The 20837-nt window shown below is 37.3% G+C and overlaps 1 protein-coding gene across 1 annotated transcript in view; it reads right to left on the bottom strand.

The window, feature by feature from the left end:
* Positions 1 to 20837, bottom strand: part of YES1 (YES proto-oncogene 1, Src family tyrosine kinase) — a 47569-nt gene that overhangs the window by 9557 nt on the left and 17175 nt on the right. Inside the window, exons 2-4 of the mRNA XM_083874841.1 lie at positions 5784 to 6056; positions 1549 to 1648; positions 769 to 867 (exon numbers count right to left, since the gene is read on the bottom strand). Of these exons, the coding sequence (XP_083730967.1) occupies positions 769 to 867; positions 1549 to 1648; positions 5784 to 6048 (464 nt within the window). The 5' untranslated portion in view covers positions 6049 to 6056. The remainder of the gene's footprint in view (positions 1 to 768; positions 868 to 1548; positions 1649 to 5783; positions 6057 to 20837) is intronic.

The raw sequence follows: 20837 nt of genomic DNA, 5'->3' as shown, positions 1-20837 counted from the left end.
GCAGTAGCAAACAGAGAAGAGCACAGATCACATATCAGGGAACTGCTGATTGGCAGTACTATGCCTGTATATTGAAACAAGAGCTGTGCAACTTTATATTTCTAGTACAACAAATACAATCCTTTGGAACAAGCATAACCTAAAACTCTACTCCAACCTATGGGTTTCACAGTCATTTTATGTGATTGTCTAAGCACTGCAGGAGTCTAGTAAATAAACGTAGGAAGTACTGGTATGCAAAGCAGTATAATTTTCCAAATTCATAGCAGTCCTTAGCATATCAAACAATTTTGTCACCAAAAAGTTATTACAGTTTAATAGATTAGCAATAATTGTGCACACAAATGCTTTCTTAGAATCTAAGGTCAAGTCATACCAAGTATGTAGCTGATGTTGACTCAAGGTTTGGAAAGCAAAAATAAGGATAAAAACTGAGAGTTGATGGTGTGCAAACTCTTCAGCTAAAACCCACCCATTTTTGCTTTGTATCATACACAAGATGTGTCCTCCAATTTTTATCATTATTGAATTCTACCATCCTTTCTCCTTTAGCACTGCATGTAGCAAGCAAGCATAAAACATCTGCATGCGTGTCTACCTCATGCTTACAAATACTTATACCTTTGACATAATCCAAAAGTAGCACTGCTATCCCTTCATTAATAGTACTCTTCTACTTTACCCTTAAATGTTACACATAATGAATTTAAAAAACAGTATCACCACAGAGTACAAAGTTTGTAAGATTGACAGGATACAGTGTCTTACTCTTCCGCTTGAATGGAGTCTGCAGGAGCTACATAATTGCTTGGGATGTAGCCTGTCTTCCCTGTAGCAATGGATCTTGCTTCCCACCAGTCTCCTTCCCTGCAATGAAACATCGATTACCTCTTCCGCATATAAATAACACATAATTCAGTAGCACTTGTAACATATTCACACATTAAAGGCAGGTAAATTTAGGTAACATGTTACTTTAATTATGAGGGCATCTAAAACAGTTTGTGCTGCATCTACATACATCTTTACATCTCGTGTTGTGAGCAACACAAATGCCTCTTAGTGGAATTTCATATTTTAAAGATTTGGGGCTTTTTTTTTTTTTTTTAATATAAAACCAAAATGCTTTATGGCAGAGGTGTGCAAATAAACTTCTGAGTTGTTTAGTCTTCATCTGCCTCTCCAGATCAGAGAGTAACTCAAGGTGCAGAGTCTGGGATGGAGCAGTACCTGTCCCCACCTTTGCTGCTCCAAAGGGAGTAGCTGTGCCTTGCTGGGGCAGGGAGGGGAAGGAAGCCACAGAACCGAGAAGAGGCTTGGGGCTACCACAGTTGCTACAGTTCTACATCTGCACCCAAACCATGATCTCAGCCTGAAAAGTTACTGTCTTAGCAGTATTATATAGTTTAACCCCATGCTTGCTGAATATTGAATGTATGAAAAAAAAAAAATCTACCGTCACTAAAATAGGATAGACAGATTTCCAAAAGAATTAAGGACCTAATTATTCCAAACAACCCAGTGAGGTCTCTGGATAAGAACACTTACGTGTTGTTTATTATCTGGAACCGTTCACCTTTCTTAAATGAAAGGTCATCTGTAGTTCTAGCTTCATAATCATATAAGGCCACAAATACAGTAACACCACCTTAGGAAAAAGAAAAAATATCCCATATGATATAGCAGTATTGTTACAACACCTGATTTAAGGACTTGTCCATGAAACAATTCATCAATTTTGATTTTGAAGCAACTAAACACTCTGAGTTGTATCTCATTTTGGAAGGCAGATCAATAACCTGCTAATTTCTTACAACAGACCAACGCCTATAAACAGACATTCTGAAAATAGGCTTCTACACCACAAAAGGCCACTAGACATCACTGGAACTACATTAACAATTACAGCACTTATATACAGAAACCTGCATGACGCATCACCAGTAAAAAAACCCCCAGAGCTTCTTTATTAAGCTTGCTTCTTGTTAAGAAGTGCAATTCTGGAGGAACCTACACCACCACAATGGTGAACCATCAGCCGCTTATTTTCACAGAAGTAAAATGTTGCACTTAGCTATAAATAACTGATGCATTCTGAACTTTTTGAGGTTATACATCAAGACCTACCCAAGGAACTGAACCAGAAATAAAAGTATTCTCTTGAGGACAAAGACACTGCTCTGCTTTAGCACTGATGACTTTTTTGATTCCACCAAGTCTCCCCACCCGTGAAGCAGACGCTTGCTGAGGATGATCCATCAGTGCATTACTCCAGAGAACAAGGACCAAGACAGGTCACATGAGGAACAGCTGCACTCGACCAACCCTAAAGAATCCGCTTTCCCATCCCAATTCTGGTATAGGGCATGCTGTTGAGCATGTCCCCCAGATAGGACAGATGTGAGAGAGGTGGATGGTAGGAAGGTTTCTACACTTACCAGCAGGAAACCTTTTTCTATACTTTAAAGAGCTAATCTATAAAACTGGGAAGAAGTAGAAGAAGAAGAAGATGGAAAAGAGAACAGGCTGTTTGAGATGTACAAGCTACTAGCAAAAATAAAGAACCATGTACCATAACTATGAGAAAGTTAAAATAGAAAATCGCAAATAGACAATTCAGAAAGACTTTTAAAGCCCTAGAAATGCTTGTCTAATGAACATTTAAGAAGCTTAAAGATCTTCCAAGCAGTAACATTTTTAAATGTATAATACTACATCTCTAATATGCACATATACATATCAGGATTTACATGAAAGTACACCAAGAGAAGCATGTTGCATCTAATTTTAGATCTTACAATTAGCATGACAGTGATCAGAAAGGAAGAATACATAATGCAATGGGGACAGTCTATATGAAATATTCTTTTGCAGTGTACACTTTCTGACATAAGAGCTCCTAATCACCTAAATATTTTAATTTGATTTGGAGTCTTCCTGTGGTTACAGTCTCTCAGCATGCCTCAGCTGGAAATGAATTTACAGTTCCACTAGGAAAAAGAGAACAAAACCCCCACAGGAGGTTAGAGTAATTGAGGGTTTTTTTAAAAAGTGTGATTTATGTACTGAAAATAAATGAAAATATTCCTTGGAAGCTAGCAGTTCCTAATTTAAGTTAAAAATCAAAGCAGTTCTACCAATTTTTCTCTCTATTGCTACATTATTTTGATGACACAAAATGATATGTGGAGCAAGAAAATAGTGAGGATACAACTGTATTCACACACACAGAAAGCAAATGTTATGGAAATAAACCATCCTGAGAGAGTTCTTCAGCAGATGAAAACAATCAATACTCTCAAGTCACATTATCACAAAGGTTTTTAACTGCATATAAAGAAACTTGAAAAACTTCAGCTACCATAAGACCTCTTTTTATTCTCAGTCACAAGTGTTATTTTTTCATAGCAAAGAATAATAAATTCTTGAACAGAACAGCATCAGCACAGACTGATTTAAACAAAGATACTGTCAAATGATATTTCATGTCTCTTGAAGCTGTTTTTTTGTCAACCACTGCGAGGTGATCTAGTTTAGCTGCTCAAGCTATCTGTAGCCACAAGACTTCCCTTAAAGATTTTCCTTTTATTAGGTAACTCTTTCATCCTCTAATCTATGACTGGTTTTGGAGAGAAGACTTTACGTTCTTGTTCAGCATGAGGATTACAGAGCACTAGCATAGCTTCATGGAAGGCAAGAACAGCAGTCCATTTTTCTGTTTTGATTTTCAGCAATATTCTATGAATTCAAAGTATCTGAAGACAGATAGTGTGTAATACAGGAGCAGCATGACTAACTCAGATTTCTTCTCCTTTTCTGCTTTAGAGGAATAAAAGATGGCTCAACTCTTTTCAGCCTCACTACAGGCCATGATGACAACCATATCATCCTCTTGTCACACATTACTGATCAACTGGATAAGTACTACTGACACTTACATCCTGTTTGACAAGCCCATCTATTCTCCTCTCTTGTGAAGCAAAGGGTGACAGAATGTGATTCAGTGTTTTACTGGTCACAAATACAAAAAGCTTACAGCAGATGAAGGCTGTCATCTCACTCACTCACAAAAACACCCAATTTTGATTGATCTGAGAAGCAATATTGAATGTACCAAATAACTGTTAGTGCAGTTTTATTTATGTGTGTATGTATTTATTTAAATGTGTGGGTTTTTTGTGGATGGGCTAGTTTTACAGAATGAAGAGAATTTCATATGCAGTATCATTTTAAATTGCAAAACAATGAGAGCATTCACACAAACCAGCCCGCCTGCTGATAACTGATTTCACACTGATGAGATATCAGACTCTGTTTCCATGAGAAATCTCTCTTGTTGACTCTGGTTCAAGACATAATATGCTTAACAACCAGCAGGAACAGGCAAAAGCACATCCCTTCTGGTCTCTGCAGCAAAAGATTTGTGGTACCCAGTGTGGGGCTACATCCCTGATGTCTGGTTATGCCCAGGAGTGCCTGCATGCACTGCTGGAGATTCCTACATGACTAAGGAACCAGATCTAGTAAGAAGAAATATGCCAAGGTTCTTGGGGAAGATGAAATACAAAAAACTTTCCTCAGCAGAGCTAATGAAAATAAATAAATGCTGCCCTTACTTAATTTCTGCATATGTTCATCCAAAATGGGGATTCAGAGCTGACTCATAAATGATACAGACTAGATGTTCATTTTAATTATTTGGTTTTTAATATATTCCCAAGAAAAGGACTATGAGGTGATCATTACCTGACAATTCATATTTGGTTTTCTGAACTGCTTAATGCCAAGGTCAGAATACGTTTGCATGGATCTCACATTTCTTGTGTTTAAAAGACTTTAAATGCCACTGGAATAATGTAAACAGTTAGGCACTGTAATTGTGCCAACATTAGATGTTTGTGGGAAAACTAGAAATAGACTAATAAGAAATTATTTACTCTGTTTCGTGAAGTGCCTGTGCAGAGCTTCTAGAATAAATTAGTGTGTCTATTTAGTGTCTCTCAAAAAAAAAAGAATAAACCACAGCTTCCTTTCAAAAATATCCATCAAAACTATGAAAACAGTTATGTGGACAAAATCAGCATTTTTCTAAGATTTTGATATAAAGGTGGGTTTGTAACATCAAACATGCATGTTGCTTAAAATTGCTGTATCTTCTATACCTCAACCAAGATTTCTGTGTGTTGCAAATTCTATTTGTCACTTTCCATTTTAGTTTTAATATGACCACCAACAATGGGAATTCTGCTCTTTCATTTCACACATAATGTTCCCACAGTAAAATACATAGAATATAAGGCAAATCCTGTTTAGCTTTTTAAGTTGATTCAACGTTGTATTGATGTAACTTGACAGTAATCAGACTTGAAACCAGTTTAAAACATCAATTTCCTGAATCTGAAGTGTTTTTCATTTTGTACATCTCTCCAAGTTTAGAGCCATTATCCCATATGCATCCTTTCAACAGCTTAAAACTTCAAATGTAATTTTATGAACTATTCCTATTATTACCTTTAGTAAGTCTTAAATTTCTCCGTGCTGTGATCCTAATTGTCTCAGAAAAATAAAATCCAACACCCAACCTTCATGCCCCAGTCACTAGTGAATACAGGCTAAATTATTATTTGAGCAGTAAAGATACTGAAAATCAAGAATCTCTAAAAGGCAATTTATTTTAAATGTGCAATTTATTTCTCTGTGGCAAGGTGTCAGAGTATTTTTTTGACTCTGACTGTCAAGTGGCTATAATAATAAATAATACCATCACTTTATGTAACACTCACCTGTTAAAGTACTAGGATATGTACTTGGCACAGCTGAAAATGAAGATGATGCTCCTCCAAAGGGTGTCATTCCTGAAGGCCCTCCAAAAGGAGTCATGGAATGACTATTAAAATTAACTGCTGATCCCTTTATTGACGGCGACTGTGTTGCTTGGCTGGAATCTGATCCATAATGACTGACATGGGAAATAACAGGTTCTGGAGCATTTTCAGTTCTGTATTTCATGGCTGGGCCTTTACCTTCTTTGCTTTTAATGCACCCCATGGTTGCTTCTGTGAGAATGAGAGGTAAAAAAAACAGAGTTCACCTTCATTGTGTTGTGTTTTTTGATAGATAACACAGAATATTCCCAAAAAGTTAACCCAAATGCTAATTTATTACTGTCAAACTCCATGCAGCGAATAAACTCTGATGAAAAAATGTTCTGGAATAAAATCTAAACTATTACAAGACCAGGGAAACCCTAATTAGTCTCCATTACGACTTAATATAGTAACAGAACATTTGGATTATTCTTCATCGTGGTTACTTGGTGGACTGTAAATAGTAACAAAGGAAAAAATGGGGAATCAGGCAACAGATGAAGAAAAGACACTGCAGTCTTCTGTAGCAGGGTGGAGGGGGAAACAGATGTGACAAATCCAGACTCAATTATAGGAAGCAAATCCAAAGCAATTATACAAAGAAAACGACTGGGGCATTCCTGCCTTTTTTTTTTTATTATTTTTTTTTTAAGCATCTGTGCAACGAAGTCTTGCCCAACTGGTGACATCTTTAAAGACAAAGAAAAGTTTTCACCTATTGCCAGCCCCCCAAATACACCTCACAAACAAATGTCAGATATTCACAGCCACAGGATAGGGTAAAGCTCTAGAGTAACTAAACCGGCAAAAAAACCCAAGAGTAATTACAATATCCTAAGGGATTTAGAAACAGAACTGTCCCCAGACAGGTGACAATTTACATCCCTGATGGCCCAGGGCTGCCACCAGCTCCCACTACAGGCAGACAGTGCCAGAGCCGTCTATGTGGGGGCACCTATTACCTGCTGCTGATGGGAATCAGAGAGGAGACCTGTCGCCAGCAATTAACACCGACTGAGCCTTAAGAAGTCACCACCTGCCATTTGTCAGGTGGTGACAACTGGTAGCAGGCTTTTCCTGGCTTACCCCAGCTGGGAAACAAATCAGGAAGAAAACAGCAGTGTCTATTAGATGCAGCACTAGTCTGGCATTAAAATTCCTGCATTATTCTCAGGAGGGGGTTTAAAAATCTACTCTAACTTCAAAAGTAAAACCTCTACAGACACAGGAAATCAACTGCTCCACATTCTCTAATGAATCAATTAAAAAAATAAACAGCAGGAGTCTAAAAACATGAAAACCGTGTATTTTGATAAGTACAACAACAATTTCATGGTCTCTAACTAACAATTAGGGAAACAGTATTTGCCAATGTGTGTCTAATTCTTTTTTTCCTTCTCAATTCCTTCTTACCTTGTTAACTATTAGACACAGAAATATGGAACAAAGTCAATTTTACTAAACAAATAGTTTAATATAGTCACACTGAGAGAAAATAATACCCTCTGTATAACTAATTGTTACAATAATAAAAATACTGTAATTTCCTCAAGAACCATGAATCAGAATTCCTGGAAAGAACAAAGTCCACAGACAGCAAAAGACCCTATAAAATTTAATGCTCAAAAAGATTAAGTATATTCACCCTGTCATTTCAGCCCCTAGTACTGCAATGTAACACAATTACTGATGCAGAAACAAGTAGCAGCAAAGTCAAATAACTGTCCTTTTACAAATCACATTTAAGGTTTTCCACAGAATAATGAATCATCACAAAGCATACCTTTTCAATTGTTTTTACTTCTCATACTGTTATTGCCAACTTATTAGCTGTGAACAAACGTTAACAGAGCAAGGCTCAAATATGTGCATAGGAATGCAATGTGCCTAAATACTTTAAAAAACCACCTTACTATCTACAGTAGAAAAGCCAGTTATTAATCCACAATAGAAGTCAAACATCCAGAATCACATCCTTTTAATTTCTCTACCACTGCAAATAGACACAGTAATCCAAAATATTTTCTTTTGGCCATGTGGCTGCCTATTGTGAATTCTTGCCTTCCTCTGAGGCCTACTTGACTATTTTTAAAAAACTTGAATTAATGTTTTCTGCTAGCATTGAATTAAAATCCAATCACCTTTACAAAAATCTGTAGCACTGATTCCTTGCCTTTGGCTAGAAGTTGAGCACACAATTCAAAAGTCCAGCACACTACTAATGGTAATCAAGTAGATTAAAAGGGAAGTACACAGACATCTGTCCAAATGTCCATCACAAATATTATTCCTTCCTTCTGCCATTTGCCTAACTTGTAGCAGGCTGATAAGACCTCAAGATTAAAAAGAAAATAAATTAAATAAACAAAAGTAATTAAAAAAAGACAGTAAACAATTTACCAAGTCCGGTAAAACTGCTGGATTCTGCCCAAGGAATTGTTGATCAAATGGCTGGTAACAACTATCACCCGTACATGCTCACCTCGCTAAGGCTGTGTTAGCAGCAAGAACTTACTATTGGTATGCCTGAGTGTCACAAAGAAAAGCCCTTATTGAAGATCTGAATTCATTCTAGAAAAACAGAATCAGCCTCTCCCTTGCTTCTCCCCTCCCCAGCCACTTCACTGTTAAGGTAATCTTCTTTCAGGGGTTAAAGAGATTAACAGCAGAGATTCAATCAGCACTTCAAAGAGAAAGACATTCAGAAATAAGCAGACAAAAACGTAAACTACTTTTATAACTGCATACACACAAAACAAAATTGAGCACACAAACTCCTTAGCTTTCATAAGCAAAAAATACAGGTGTGAACTGCAGTAAATACTGTGTATGCATTTGTAAGGAGGAATTAGAGGCACGAGGGGAGGGAAGATGACATAAATCAAGTGAGTAGTAAAAAACCCCTGACTGCCCATCCTGTGGGGGGAAAGCCCCAACAACTTAGTACTGTTTAGTCTTGTAATAAATTACTGGATAAAGAACAAAAAATCCCTAAGCAGCTGGTGTGCAATGTTGGATTTGATTATTCTGGTACTGCATTTGTTATCAAAAATGTATGTAACTGAAGTAACTACAACTATTTATATCAACCTTTGCCTGGCCAGCAAGAACATATTAAGGAATACATTTTTGTCATTAAAGGCCAACAGCTCTCTTTCTGATGCACTGAACTCTTTAGAAATAGATTCAGATGGGAAATTCCTGTTTGCACTGCAGTAGTCCATCTATTTAAAGAAATGCTGGCCCAAGGTATCTTATTCACAAGCCACAGACTTCCCACTAGTTAGATCATTATTTCACACCAGACTGGTGTCTGAGGCAATCTACTTGAGTAACTTCAACATCTTGTTCTTTCTTTGAAACAAACATTCACCTATTGATTCTGAGCACCGCGCCCACATGTTTTTGGTGGGAGAAGGGTGGCAGTCAGCTTGCTGAAGGTCTATCAGGAAACCATGTTCAGAAAGGCACAGACTACAAGCCCAGCTGTAGTTGTTCTGCCTTCTACATGAAAACAAAACTATGTTAGAATGTTTTCAAGTAGAAACAGAAGCTAAAATGATCACTGCTAAGGGCAGTTGAAGGTTAACAGGATGCTCACAGAAGTCAACAGAAGAACAAGAGTACTTCAGGAAGTAGAAATCAAGAAATTTTAGTAGCATCTCACTATATTTGCACTTTTTGGAGAAGTCATATAAAGGGCAACAGTTACTTGTCATTCAATACTCTACAAACATCTCAGACAATGAAGACCCTTAATAAACACTCTGACAAGATGAGAGCTCCAAGAAAGTCAATGCTGCCCTCTTATCTTCCCAACTCCTTTTTATAACGGAGTGCCAGATCACGAGGAAAGTTTTGTTCAACAATAATTGAAAAGCGTGGCCAGTAAAGTCTTTGTGTTGTCTTTTTTTCTGCTTTCCTTTAAGGATGAGCTACCAGACCAAGAAAAACAAGGGTTTTTTTCCTAAAGCCATTGTATCTTAGCATACTGACAAATTCCCTCAGGGTGTCTGCAGCCTTGTCCGTCCAGCCCAGAAAGGTGGGTGTCACATGGAAACCTCTCTTTATTCAATGTGTCTTTGCCCCTTCCAGTTGGTAGTTACAGAAGTTACTCCTTGGTTCTTTGGGACACAGGATTGTCAGAAGTGCTTCAAGGAAGGTCTCTTACTGGCACAAAGGAAGATAAAGTTTTCATTGAAAGAGGTGATTTCAGCTCAGGTGGATAAACTGTTCCATGGATATGCCTTCGAGCAAAGCTGCCTGCAACTGCCTCTAAACATTGTGCTCCCTTTCCCCCATACTCTGCCTATCAGCACTTTGAGGACCAGGTGTTAGCATCTGAAACGCTCATCACCAAGGGCTGGGAGAGCCTCGTGTTTGTTTCACTTGCTGTAATGTATTTGATAACAAAACCCATTCCCTATTAAAAAAAATAAACAACCAAAAACCAATTAAAAACGAAAGCAACAAAATAACCAAACAAGAAGTACCCAAGAAAATTGGTGTGTTTCCTTTTGGGGCCAACTGAATACTTCTCTGATCTGGCTCTTCTGCTACTATACAGCATGTCCCAGTTGCCTTCTGGAGACTTCACCATGAAATAAGGCCAGGAGTGACAGTCACATGTAACAGTCTTGATATGCCAGAAAGGGAAAGATGTTCTAGGGACTTCCTCTCTTTTCAACCTCTCATATAAGCTGGGTACTGTACCATAACTAAGAGGTACAGCAAAGGAAAATCACTAAGGGAAGGGCAGTTTGCAACACTTTGTGTTCATTACTTTTGATTACTGGAACTATTCATACAGCTAAAAAAGAACACAGAAGTGATTTTTCACTACAAAGAGTAAGTCAAGTTAGAAGAAGCAAATCAAGTCTTTCCAGAAGGATAAGGCAAGACTAAAAATATTTTCCCCACCTAAAACATACAAAAATCCTCCAACTAAAAAGTAACTCCCCATGCTACCTAACATAGAAAAACAATTTAATTTGAGGTTCACAAATAGCTAATAAAAAGATGAAAAAAATGAAGATTTCCGCTGCTACTGCAGCTTCACTTCTCAGTGTTAGCATAAAAAAATTTAATTGTTTCTGTCAAGAAAAGACATGCCTTCACTTCTGTGAAACAAATGCCTTACAAAAAGGTCTTCCAAAAAGGTCTTTTTAACTTTCAACTAAAGTAATGATTTAAAGTCATTAAAATTTCATGCGTTGATAAAGACAGGATATTCTGTGGGAAGTTTGCTAATGGATCCATTAGCTGGCAGCTGTCTATTTGCTCAAACAAGTGTAGAGCTGATTCCACATGTCACTGGAGACACAGAACCTATACTGGCTTTTTGTACACTGGGCAAACAGCATAGAGCATCTGCCAAACAGCTGGTTTCAGCTGGTGGTATTGAAAAATCATTTATTAGATGTGACATAGACTGAAAAAGATGAAAACAACTAGCAAAGAGGCTAATGAGTTTTTAGCCAATACTATAACATCCAGCTAATTCAGTACATCTTTAACAGGTCACTGCTTTGGTATGAAAACAAGAGTGGGCTTTCTTGTCTACAAAACAACCTGCCTTGTTTATAAAGGACAGTAAACTAAAGAATTTCCCTGTGTTCTTTACAGAGTACATGCAATTTTTAAAAATTATGCGGTTTTTATCATGGGATATAATTTATCTTTTATGAGCTGTCATAAATAGCAGGGTTTGCTTATTTTACCATGAACAACCCATGACATTTCAAAGAAAGATGTTCCACTGTATTCAGTTTTATAATTAGCAGTAACATTAGTGTAATGAGGCCTTAGAGAGTCTGCATCATTATGCATTTAAAGTGCAACTGACATGACCTTGCAATTAAGGATCTAATAAGGAGCAAAATGTGAAGATAAAGGAAGCAGCGTTAAAAAATCCCCACTGAGGCAAGCATTTATGTATTTGAATCGCAATGTTTACCACACATCTTTGTGCAGCTGTACACCAAAAAATAACTATAAACCAGTACTATTAGACCTCAGCTTGCCCATATACTAAAATAGATATTTAAAACCATCCTCTTCAGTACTAAGGCAACCTGAACTTTTGAGCCCTAATGGTTGTACAGATCTAGTCCTTCATTGATCATGACTATACAAACATATTAAACAAAAAAATCTGGGGCTGCTGTGGTAATGATTTTGATTTCATAGGAGCAGAACAGCCTCAGATTGTTTTCTAACAAAGATACAGCTAGCAAACTCATTGTAAACCCAAACAGGATTCTGTACAAAGAAAAAACAAGGAGTATAAAAATGCTTTTTAGGTGGACACTTTGCATCTCAGAGTCAAAAGATATTGGAAATATTACATATTTCTATTCTGGCTTGTGTTTTTTACAGGACTCAAAATTTTGAATTAGTTTTAAATTAATGATTGATACTGATCCTTCTACTAGAGGAACCAGGTAACTGGATTACAAGATCACAGCAACCGTGCTCTGAAGGAATACCAGATTCCAAGATGCTGCCTGAAAAACAAGGATAAGCAGAAATTGCTAAAATAATGAGGTCCTTCAATCCTTTATGTCCTTCCCTTATTTCCTGACTTTTTTTTTTTTGGAATGGAAAAGTTCAACGGAAGTTTGCTTCCTCTGAGGTTTGAACGACTTAGACATGGGAGATTTGCCCAGATGTATCAGACTTTGAGCACTGTACCTATACAGGAGTCTAAGGATTTATAGTCCTCCAATTTGGACTGTCCCAGGCAAAGGCTTCACTACTAAAGAAACACCTACTGTCCTTGTTGGAACTAACAGGCAGGAGATGGAACTGCCCCCGTAGGTGGTACAATCCTCATACCAGTGCACAACAGGCCCTAGCAATCCAACTGTAAGGTCCCATTGGACGCTAGGTTGCAAAGCTGAAGGAAAAATTAACTATGGCAACGAAAAGTTTTAAAAACAGAAGTGGAATTAAGGCTATAAGTGAAACAAAGTTCAGAGAGATGTGAACACTCCCTGATTTTTGTCTCAGTTACATTCTTCTTTTTATCTGGGCCAAACATGTAGGATCTCCTCCCACTCAATCTGTACCTGGACAGAGGTACGGATTTGTGTATCTCTAAAGTGTCTTTCACTAGAGAGAGACAAATGCTCCAAGAGCACATTGGAGACAATGACCATGTCATGGATGATATGTGGCTGGCTCTGCAAAACATACATGTTCATAAATTTGTGCGTATTTGTAGTCAAGAGTTTCACCTACACTATCTAGGGTAGTAGGTTTTCTTTGACCAGATGTTATATGCAAGAAAAGGTGGCTCTTCCAATCAGACTAGGAAGCAGCAAAGAAAGCAAAAGCAGTTTTATGTGATGAAATACATAATACATATACATGAGGCCATTTTTAAAATTTAGAGTTACATTGTCTAGCCATACAATTCCAAGCCTTTACCACACAAAGACATTTTCCCTGACAACAGATGATACCACAGACAAAACAACCAATATATTGTCTAGACAATATTACTGCTGCTCTATTGTCTTGAACACTTAAGTATATAGTCAATAAATAAATGTAGAAAAGGACGATTCTGCTGGGGTTTTTTTAATAGTGTAATGGCTATTTTTTTATTAAATTGCAAGTAAGTATAAGTATCTTAAAAGCTAAAAGTTTGGTATGATTAAGAAGTCTGGCCAAAATATTGCTTCAGATTCTAAGGCATGTCATACCTTGTCAAAGATATCCAGGATATTTTAGACAGGATGTAGGAATCAATTTATAAATAGAAATATTTTGTTTTCATTGAATTTTATTTGGAAAACAACAAACCTATGCCTGGTATCATAGATCATTTTCATACAATCAGTTTCCAGACATTCTATTTAAGTATATTAAAAATAATAAAAATTCCAAAAGTTATTTAAAAAGCCACTTTTAAATTTTGTTTACTAAAGTAAACTAACATCGCTTTCTGGGTCCCACAGCACAAAGTATGCAAAACACCTTCCCAAGGGACATCTGCCTTACAGAAAAAGCAACATAAAATTTACATGGTAGAAGAACAAATTGCACTTTTGTTCTGAAAAGATAATTTAAGAAGCAATTTCTTTCAATGTTCAACTATGAACTACACATGAAAAACGAACTACATTTGCAAGCTCCCAGAAACTCAGAGATATTGAAATTCTTATGAATCATTTTCATCTTGTCAGCTGGGCATACTTTAAGATGACAGAGGAATTCAATATCAGCAAGAATCCTTTTGCAACTTCATTAGTCAACTTAGAAATATAAAGGAAAGGAACAGTTGCAGCAACCTAAAGAGATAAACCAAGGAAAGACCCTGTAATGTTATATCCACCCAAATTATAGCACAGGGTCACTGATAAGAAATCTCACAGAACTGAAGACATTATTTATTTGCTGTGTGTTTGATACACTGTACTTTAAATTTGCCATTCCTGCTTTGCAGACATGAATTTCCCATCTATTCTTTGCCAAACACCACCCTAAGCAGAAAGTGATTTCTCCTTTATTCTCAATGCTGTTTTATCCTCATACACTTGACATGATTACTATGTTAAGAAAAATCAGTAATTAAAGTGTTTAAGTCCAAATACTGACAAAATGTTGCAGCTCCTTTATTCAAGGACCATATACCCAGACCTCTTTCAACAATTAGCTCTTTGCTGAACAACAGGATTTCAAGAAGACAGTTGGAAAATATCAACCTTTGGACTACAACAAAAAGTGAAAGTATGTATAAAAAATTGCAAACACAATGTATGTTGTTTTTCATTAATCAATAGCTTGTGTTTTTCCTTTGTACATAAAAAAGTGAAAAGTACAATTAAACTGTAAAGAAATTACAAATTAAACAAAAAAAAGATGACACCTGCTAAATAACACCCTTATGAAAAGGAAAGAGCTGGATTATGTTCTAACTAAACAAGAATTATTACTCTAATAGCTATCATTAGTGCTATTCTATTGTTTCTCTACTAACAGATATAACAGTGCTCACAGGCGAGAAGACTAGGAGAAATTATCTTAATTAGCTTGTCAGGCATCTTGCACAACAGAGGCCATGGGGCTGCCCTAAATTAATATTTTCTTTTATGGTCTTGAACGTACACACATGCTCAAACTCATTCGAAATGACTATTACAGAAAGCTCACCCACAGTCTGGACAAGTCCTACATTTTGAACGCAGTAACTGTGTGTTCACGTGCCGTCTGAAAAGGCACATGCCCCACCCTCATCTGAGTTTAATGCCAACATCTAGAAAACACCTTTGCCTTGGAGCCCTACCACTACCCTGTTCATGTTCCCTGTGTAAAAAAGATCACAGCTTGCTTAAACCTTTCCTTTGGTAAGACTCATGCAGTCCCACTACAGTCTATCAAGTGTCTCTTCAGTCACTCAATCATCTCTTTCTCCAAGAGCCCTCAGTTTTTTTTCAGAAACTCCCATTAACAGTGATCACTAGGAAAAGACATGGCATTCAAGGTAGGGGATATTCCTTAATCCTTCTTTCATATAATGACAGAATGTTTTGGATTGGGAAAGATCTTCAAAGACCATCTAGCTCCAGCCCACATGACCCTGAGCAGGGGTATCTTTCAGGTTGCACAGGGCTCTATGCAATCTGGCTGTGAACACTTCTAGGGATGGGGCACCCACAACAACTCTGAGTGATTTGTCACAGCACCCCAGGTGCCAGAAGCCCCTCTCCTGACTTACAGGCCACACTTCTCCTGATGCTGCCCAGGAAATGGTCAACTCATGTCCAATTTTTCATTCACCAATATCTATATACTTCTTTGCAAGGATGCTCTCAATTAATTCCTCCTCCAGTCTGTACTACTACTGGGGATTTCCCTGATCCAGGAGCAGGACTTTGCATTTCACCTTGTGGAAAATCATGATGTTTCCCTGGGACCCATTGAGATCTTTAGTATTTATTTTGACAGAAGACTTGTCAAAATAGAATTCTTAGGTCTTTTTCAGCACTGCTCTTGAAAAGAAATTTCCACATCCTGAAAGCATGGTGCATATCCTTCTTCCTAAATGTACTGTAATAATTTTTCTGTATTAAACAGGCATGAGTTTCAGTTAATTCAGATAACTCCAATCCTGGAGCTGTGAGACAAATATGGATAAAAAATAATTCAGAAGTCTATTACTCATCTGAAAGTGGAGACATCAGGACACAGTGAGAGTCTCACCATTACCCTACCCAGCCTTTCTTACATTGATCTCCAACACTCCATTGCCTTGTTCATCATCTGCCCTGCAAGCACTTGGCCCTGTGTTTTGCAACGTGCATGGATCTCAGCTATGCAGCAGTTCTACCTTCCAAGTTCATCTGCTACTGCAAGATGAAGACATTTCTGCTGCACCTCAGCAAGCACAACACCACAGGAAAGCATTCACATTCTTCTCGTCTTTGTAAGCAGGACTGGCTTATTTGTAGGTTACAGCCACTTGTCCTAAACGAGGGGCTGCAAAGTAGGTATATCCTCTGTCTCCAACAGAAAAGTTTTGCTCCAAATGTGGGCTTTTCACTAGTGACTTTATTAACTTGCTACTGAAAAAAAAAAGAATATTCATTCTTCACTTTCTAAAACTAGGATACTACCTTCCCTTACACTCATGTTGGTTCATTTGCTTAAGGGATCAAAATATTCAATCCTTGCCAGCTCCAGACTAGCAATAAGAGAGACTTGTGCCAAGTGTACCAAGCCTGCAATGATGGCATGCAACATGAAATAAAGTGTTTGCTTCCCATTCACTGTTTGCTTTTGTTTCGACTCACCTTCTGCTGATTTTCACTCTACCACTTAAAACCTCTGAAAGGGCTTTAAACACAATTCATAAAAGCATTTCTGCAAAAGATGTCAAAGACAAACTTTTCTTGAAGGTGTTCTTATTTGATGGAGTGAAACAGAGAGAAACCATCTTAGTATTTCCTGTGATTGGAAATTTTATCAACATACAGCTCAAAAACAATGTCAAAGTCTTCTAATGATATTTTAGAGATGACATCTGTTTTCTGTTTCTCTTTTTAAAAGGTTTTCCATATTAGTCAATGGGCCTTCCCTCTAATTTAGCATTTTCCAATCATATATATAACACACACCATCAGTCACTACTCCCTGAACATGAGCAAAGTGAACACAACAGATAATTTTGCTAAGTTTTATCTGTGGTACATGATACCAAAGAAAACTGTAATAGATAAGAGAAAGGTGAGTAAAGGAGAGAAGAGATGTGGCAACAACAACTAGAGGTCTGAAAGTTATCTCTAAAAGAGAAACAAAGCACTAATAATCAATGAGCAACAGGAAATTGTTTTGACTCATTTCATATAAGTAAATACTGCTAACTTCCAAAAGGGTACACCACATCACAAAGACACCCTTCGGTTTTTATTGCCCAGTTCAGGCAATGCTCTTCTAAATAGATAAGCAAAAGCCTGTGCCATTTTGTGTTCTCAATCACTCCGGTACCTTGCTTTCAGGAGTACACAATGTATGTTTAAGAATTTTCTTCAGGCTAAGTAGCTGCTGTTTAGTAACAAATTTTCTTGTTAGCAGGCCTGCTAAAGATATTCTTTTCACTCCAGAAGTCAGGACAACTTCCATTTCAATTAAATGTTAAATTGAAGGGTGGAAGGAAGATGTTAGGGATTTAGCAGAAGCATGCACATCAAACAACTAACTTACCCCTCAGAAACTGGCATGAGTTTTTAAAATTTTGGTCAAAGGTCAGAAAGATTTCAGTCATCAGTAATAAGGAAACAACAAATTCACACTATTCAAAAAGTACTAATGTTGCCTGATAGAGATATTTCAATGACAGAACAGCTGATGTTCAAAAATAAGCAGCATGATTAATACAGCTTAAAGGAAAATATCTTGCTGCATATTTGACAGCCTCTGACTGAAAATTTCAATAAACCAAAGTACTTATTAAAAACAAAATAAAAAATACGAGCATTTAAAATAATGCCATTTTATCATGTCACCGTAAAACACAAAGAAAGGAAGAAGTTTTGTCATTATTCTGTGTCTCTCCTGGAAGGTAGGGGAGATGTATTTTAAGTCCTTTTACATAGTTTTCTTACTCATTTCAGTGTTTTGGTTCTTCTTATACTGATGGTTTACAGATATATAAAAACTTTTCTTTCTCACTTTTCATAAGCTGAAATAGGAAGATACATCTGAGAGAAAGTTACACATCATCCCTATCCAGCAGAATTGGGACTTCTTTGCTAAGCTCCTAAACTTCCAAAATTCTTTAAGTCCTTACCAGCTTTATAAACTTAATACTTCTAAATGTCATCTTTCCAGCAGGAAGCAATGCAATACTATCATTCCACAGGTTAGCTTTAAGAATCATAAGTTTTGCATATTTTTGAACACTGTCTTTTGGACTAAAACCAAAATGAATCTGCTGAAAAACGGGTTCAGCTGTTTAGTGCAATCTGTGGATTGCTCACCAGAATCTACTGCTATTCACAAAAGGTAGCACTAAGTTGGATAACCCTGAGCCTGAGCAGAATTAGAGGAAAGTACCTGTACCTGCAGCCACCTAGGGAGTGGCACAGTTCACTGGTGACTGGCCTAAGGTAAGATCTGCACAATACAACAATAAATCCCAACTAGATGGTAAGAAGAAAGGAGAAACACACAGAAGGAAGTAACCTGTTTGGAACTGTCTACAGGGAAGCAGTAGGTAGCACTTCGTATTTCTACCAAGTACTGGCTGTAACTCAACAGGAAGAAGAGATATTGTCCCCAAGCAAAGTCCTATTTGACATCAAATGGAGAGTTCAGCAATTGCTCCTTATCACACAAACGGACAGGTTTGCATTTTCTGCTCACACAGCACACAGCATTAAACTGCCAGGCTAGGAATGGGGAGAATTACACAGCCACTCCCAAGTGGTAGAGATGAATGGGGTTTTTTATGTCCTCTTTTCAAGGGAAGATATTTTTTCTAAAAGTGCCTGGCAATTTCTATTTGATAAATTCTCTGCTAGTGCCAAGGGCTGGTGATGTGTTGTACCTGCCCTTATATCTTTCCATAGCATGACACAGCTATTAGTTTTGACTTTTGCTATTTCTGTTTAGAGAGTTGAGAACTGCTTTACATCCTTGTCAGTACAAGTAAGAAGCCCATACAATATTTGTACAATATCCGGTTCTCCCAGTTAGGAACCCCAATAACCTTTTGGGTCCAAGTTTCCAGCCACTGATTTCCCCATAGCTCCTAGTGAGGAACTTGTCTTCCACCATGGTTGTATCTGGTTGAGTAAAATGTTCAAAGGATAGAGTTTTCTATTATATAACCTTAAAATGTTCTTGCTATTTTTTAACCCCAAACTACTTTTCTAGAATGTTCAGGAAGATGTGGGAACTAAAAAATGCTCATTTCAATGCAAAAACACTCACCCCAAACCCTAAAGACCTAACAGTACTCTACCATTCTTGATATATAACTGAATGTAAGTATAATAAATGGTATACAAAAATAAAAGTAGCACAATTGCAATGTAATAGTTTCTTATTTTTGATTCAAGTAGTAGGATAGAATCTAATGGCAGGACTTGATCAGTGTAATCACGAGGAAAAAGTTGCCACAAATCATGACATAAAAAGCAGAGTTTCCAAAAGGAAAAAAAAAAGACTTTCCCCATGACAGGAATCAAGAGCTATAAACAGGAAAAATGAAAAGGGGACGGGAAGGGAGCTGTGTATGTGTGTGAGCATAGCACAGCATGAAAAGCACTTTAAAAGGATACCAGTCATTCCAAGTGTCTGTTCCAGACAAACAGAAACAAAAAGGGTATTTGCACTGCCTACCTTTTGTACCCAAAAATTTGAAGGCTGGATCACCTCACACAGACATTGTGTATAATCACTGTACAGACACAGGCTCCTGTAGAGGAGCATGGATTTTAAGGACACTGAGATTATACATATATTTAAATTCCTAACATTTAGCAGAAAGTTCTGAGCAGAAAGACATCTTTCTGACCACAAGGACATAACGAGAAGAGCACGGCACATACCCCTGTTGTTACCCCCTTACTCCAGCAATCAAACCAGTTGTCAGGAAGAGTCAGATAGCCTGGCAGAATTAGATACTTAGAAATTAAGCAATGCGAATATATCTGACTTGTAACTTTCAAACCTGCTGTAAAGGCAGAGCAGCTCCAAAAAACACAAAATATGAAACAGGCTACAGAGTGCTGATTTTAAACCTCTGAAACACAATTCATGGAAGAAAACAAAAGACTTCTACTCAATTGCTGTGCCAGTCAAGCTAGTGTCCTTTAAAAATAATTCCCTAGTTTAAACTAATGACATTTATATTTGGTAATGGACTTCAGGTGGAATTCATATTCCAAATTTAGACATCCATCTGGGGGTGAGATGAATCATGCAGTGAAAGTGCTTATTTCTCTCCACTGACTATAACAGGAGCCTACAGAACCAGCTCATGTACAGGCAGCCAAAGCTGGTGTTAACCAACCTGTCTCCTGACAGTTAATGCACAAGTTTAAGCTGCATGGCATGCCTAATGATCATCTCCTTCCACTGACTCAAAAAATCAGGCTAGAAAAGTTGTCCTTCAACAGGGTGAAAAGCAGCACTGCCACAAATTAGCAACTGGAATTAGCTTAAGTTGTATGTAAATATTAGCACCCACTATTTTCCCCCTGCACAACAGACAGATGTTTGTTCATGGAAAAATAAACCTTTCAAATAAAATTACACATGGTTCTGACATCTTTGTAAAAATCTTGGTATCTGTTGAATATGAAATAATTATTTTTAGAAAAGGCAACTATATAAGGAAAGCTATCAGGAAGTCCTGATAAAATCTTCAGAAAATGATGTGTAACTCAATGAAAGTATTTTATGATGTCTACTAATTCCTCAACCTCAGTCTAAACTTCAAAAATGTTTCTACAGAAA

The sequence above is a fragment of the Zosterops lateralis genome, assembly GCF_965231275.1.
Source record: "Zosterops lateralis genome assembly, chromosome: 1".
In the NCBI taxonomy this organism is placed as follows: domain Eukaryota; kingdom Metazoa; phylum Chordata; class Aves; order Passeriformes; family Zosteropidae; genus Zosterops; species Zosterops lateralis.
The sequence above is the reverse complement of the archived record's forward strand: the minus strand, read 5'-3'. Positions and strand labels throughout refer to the sequence as shown.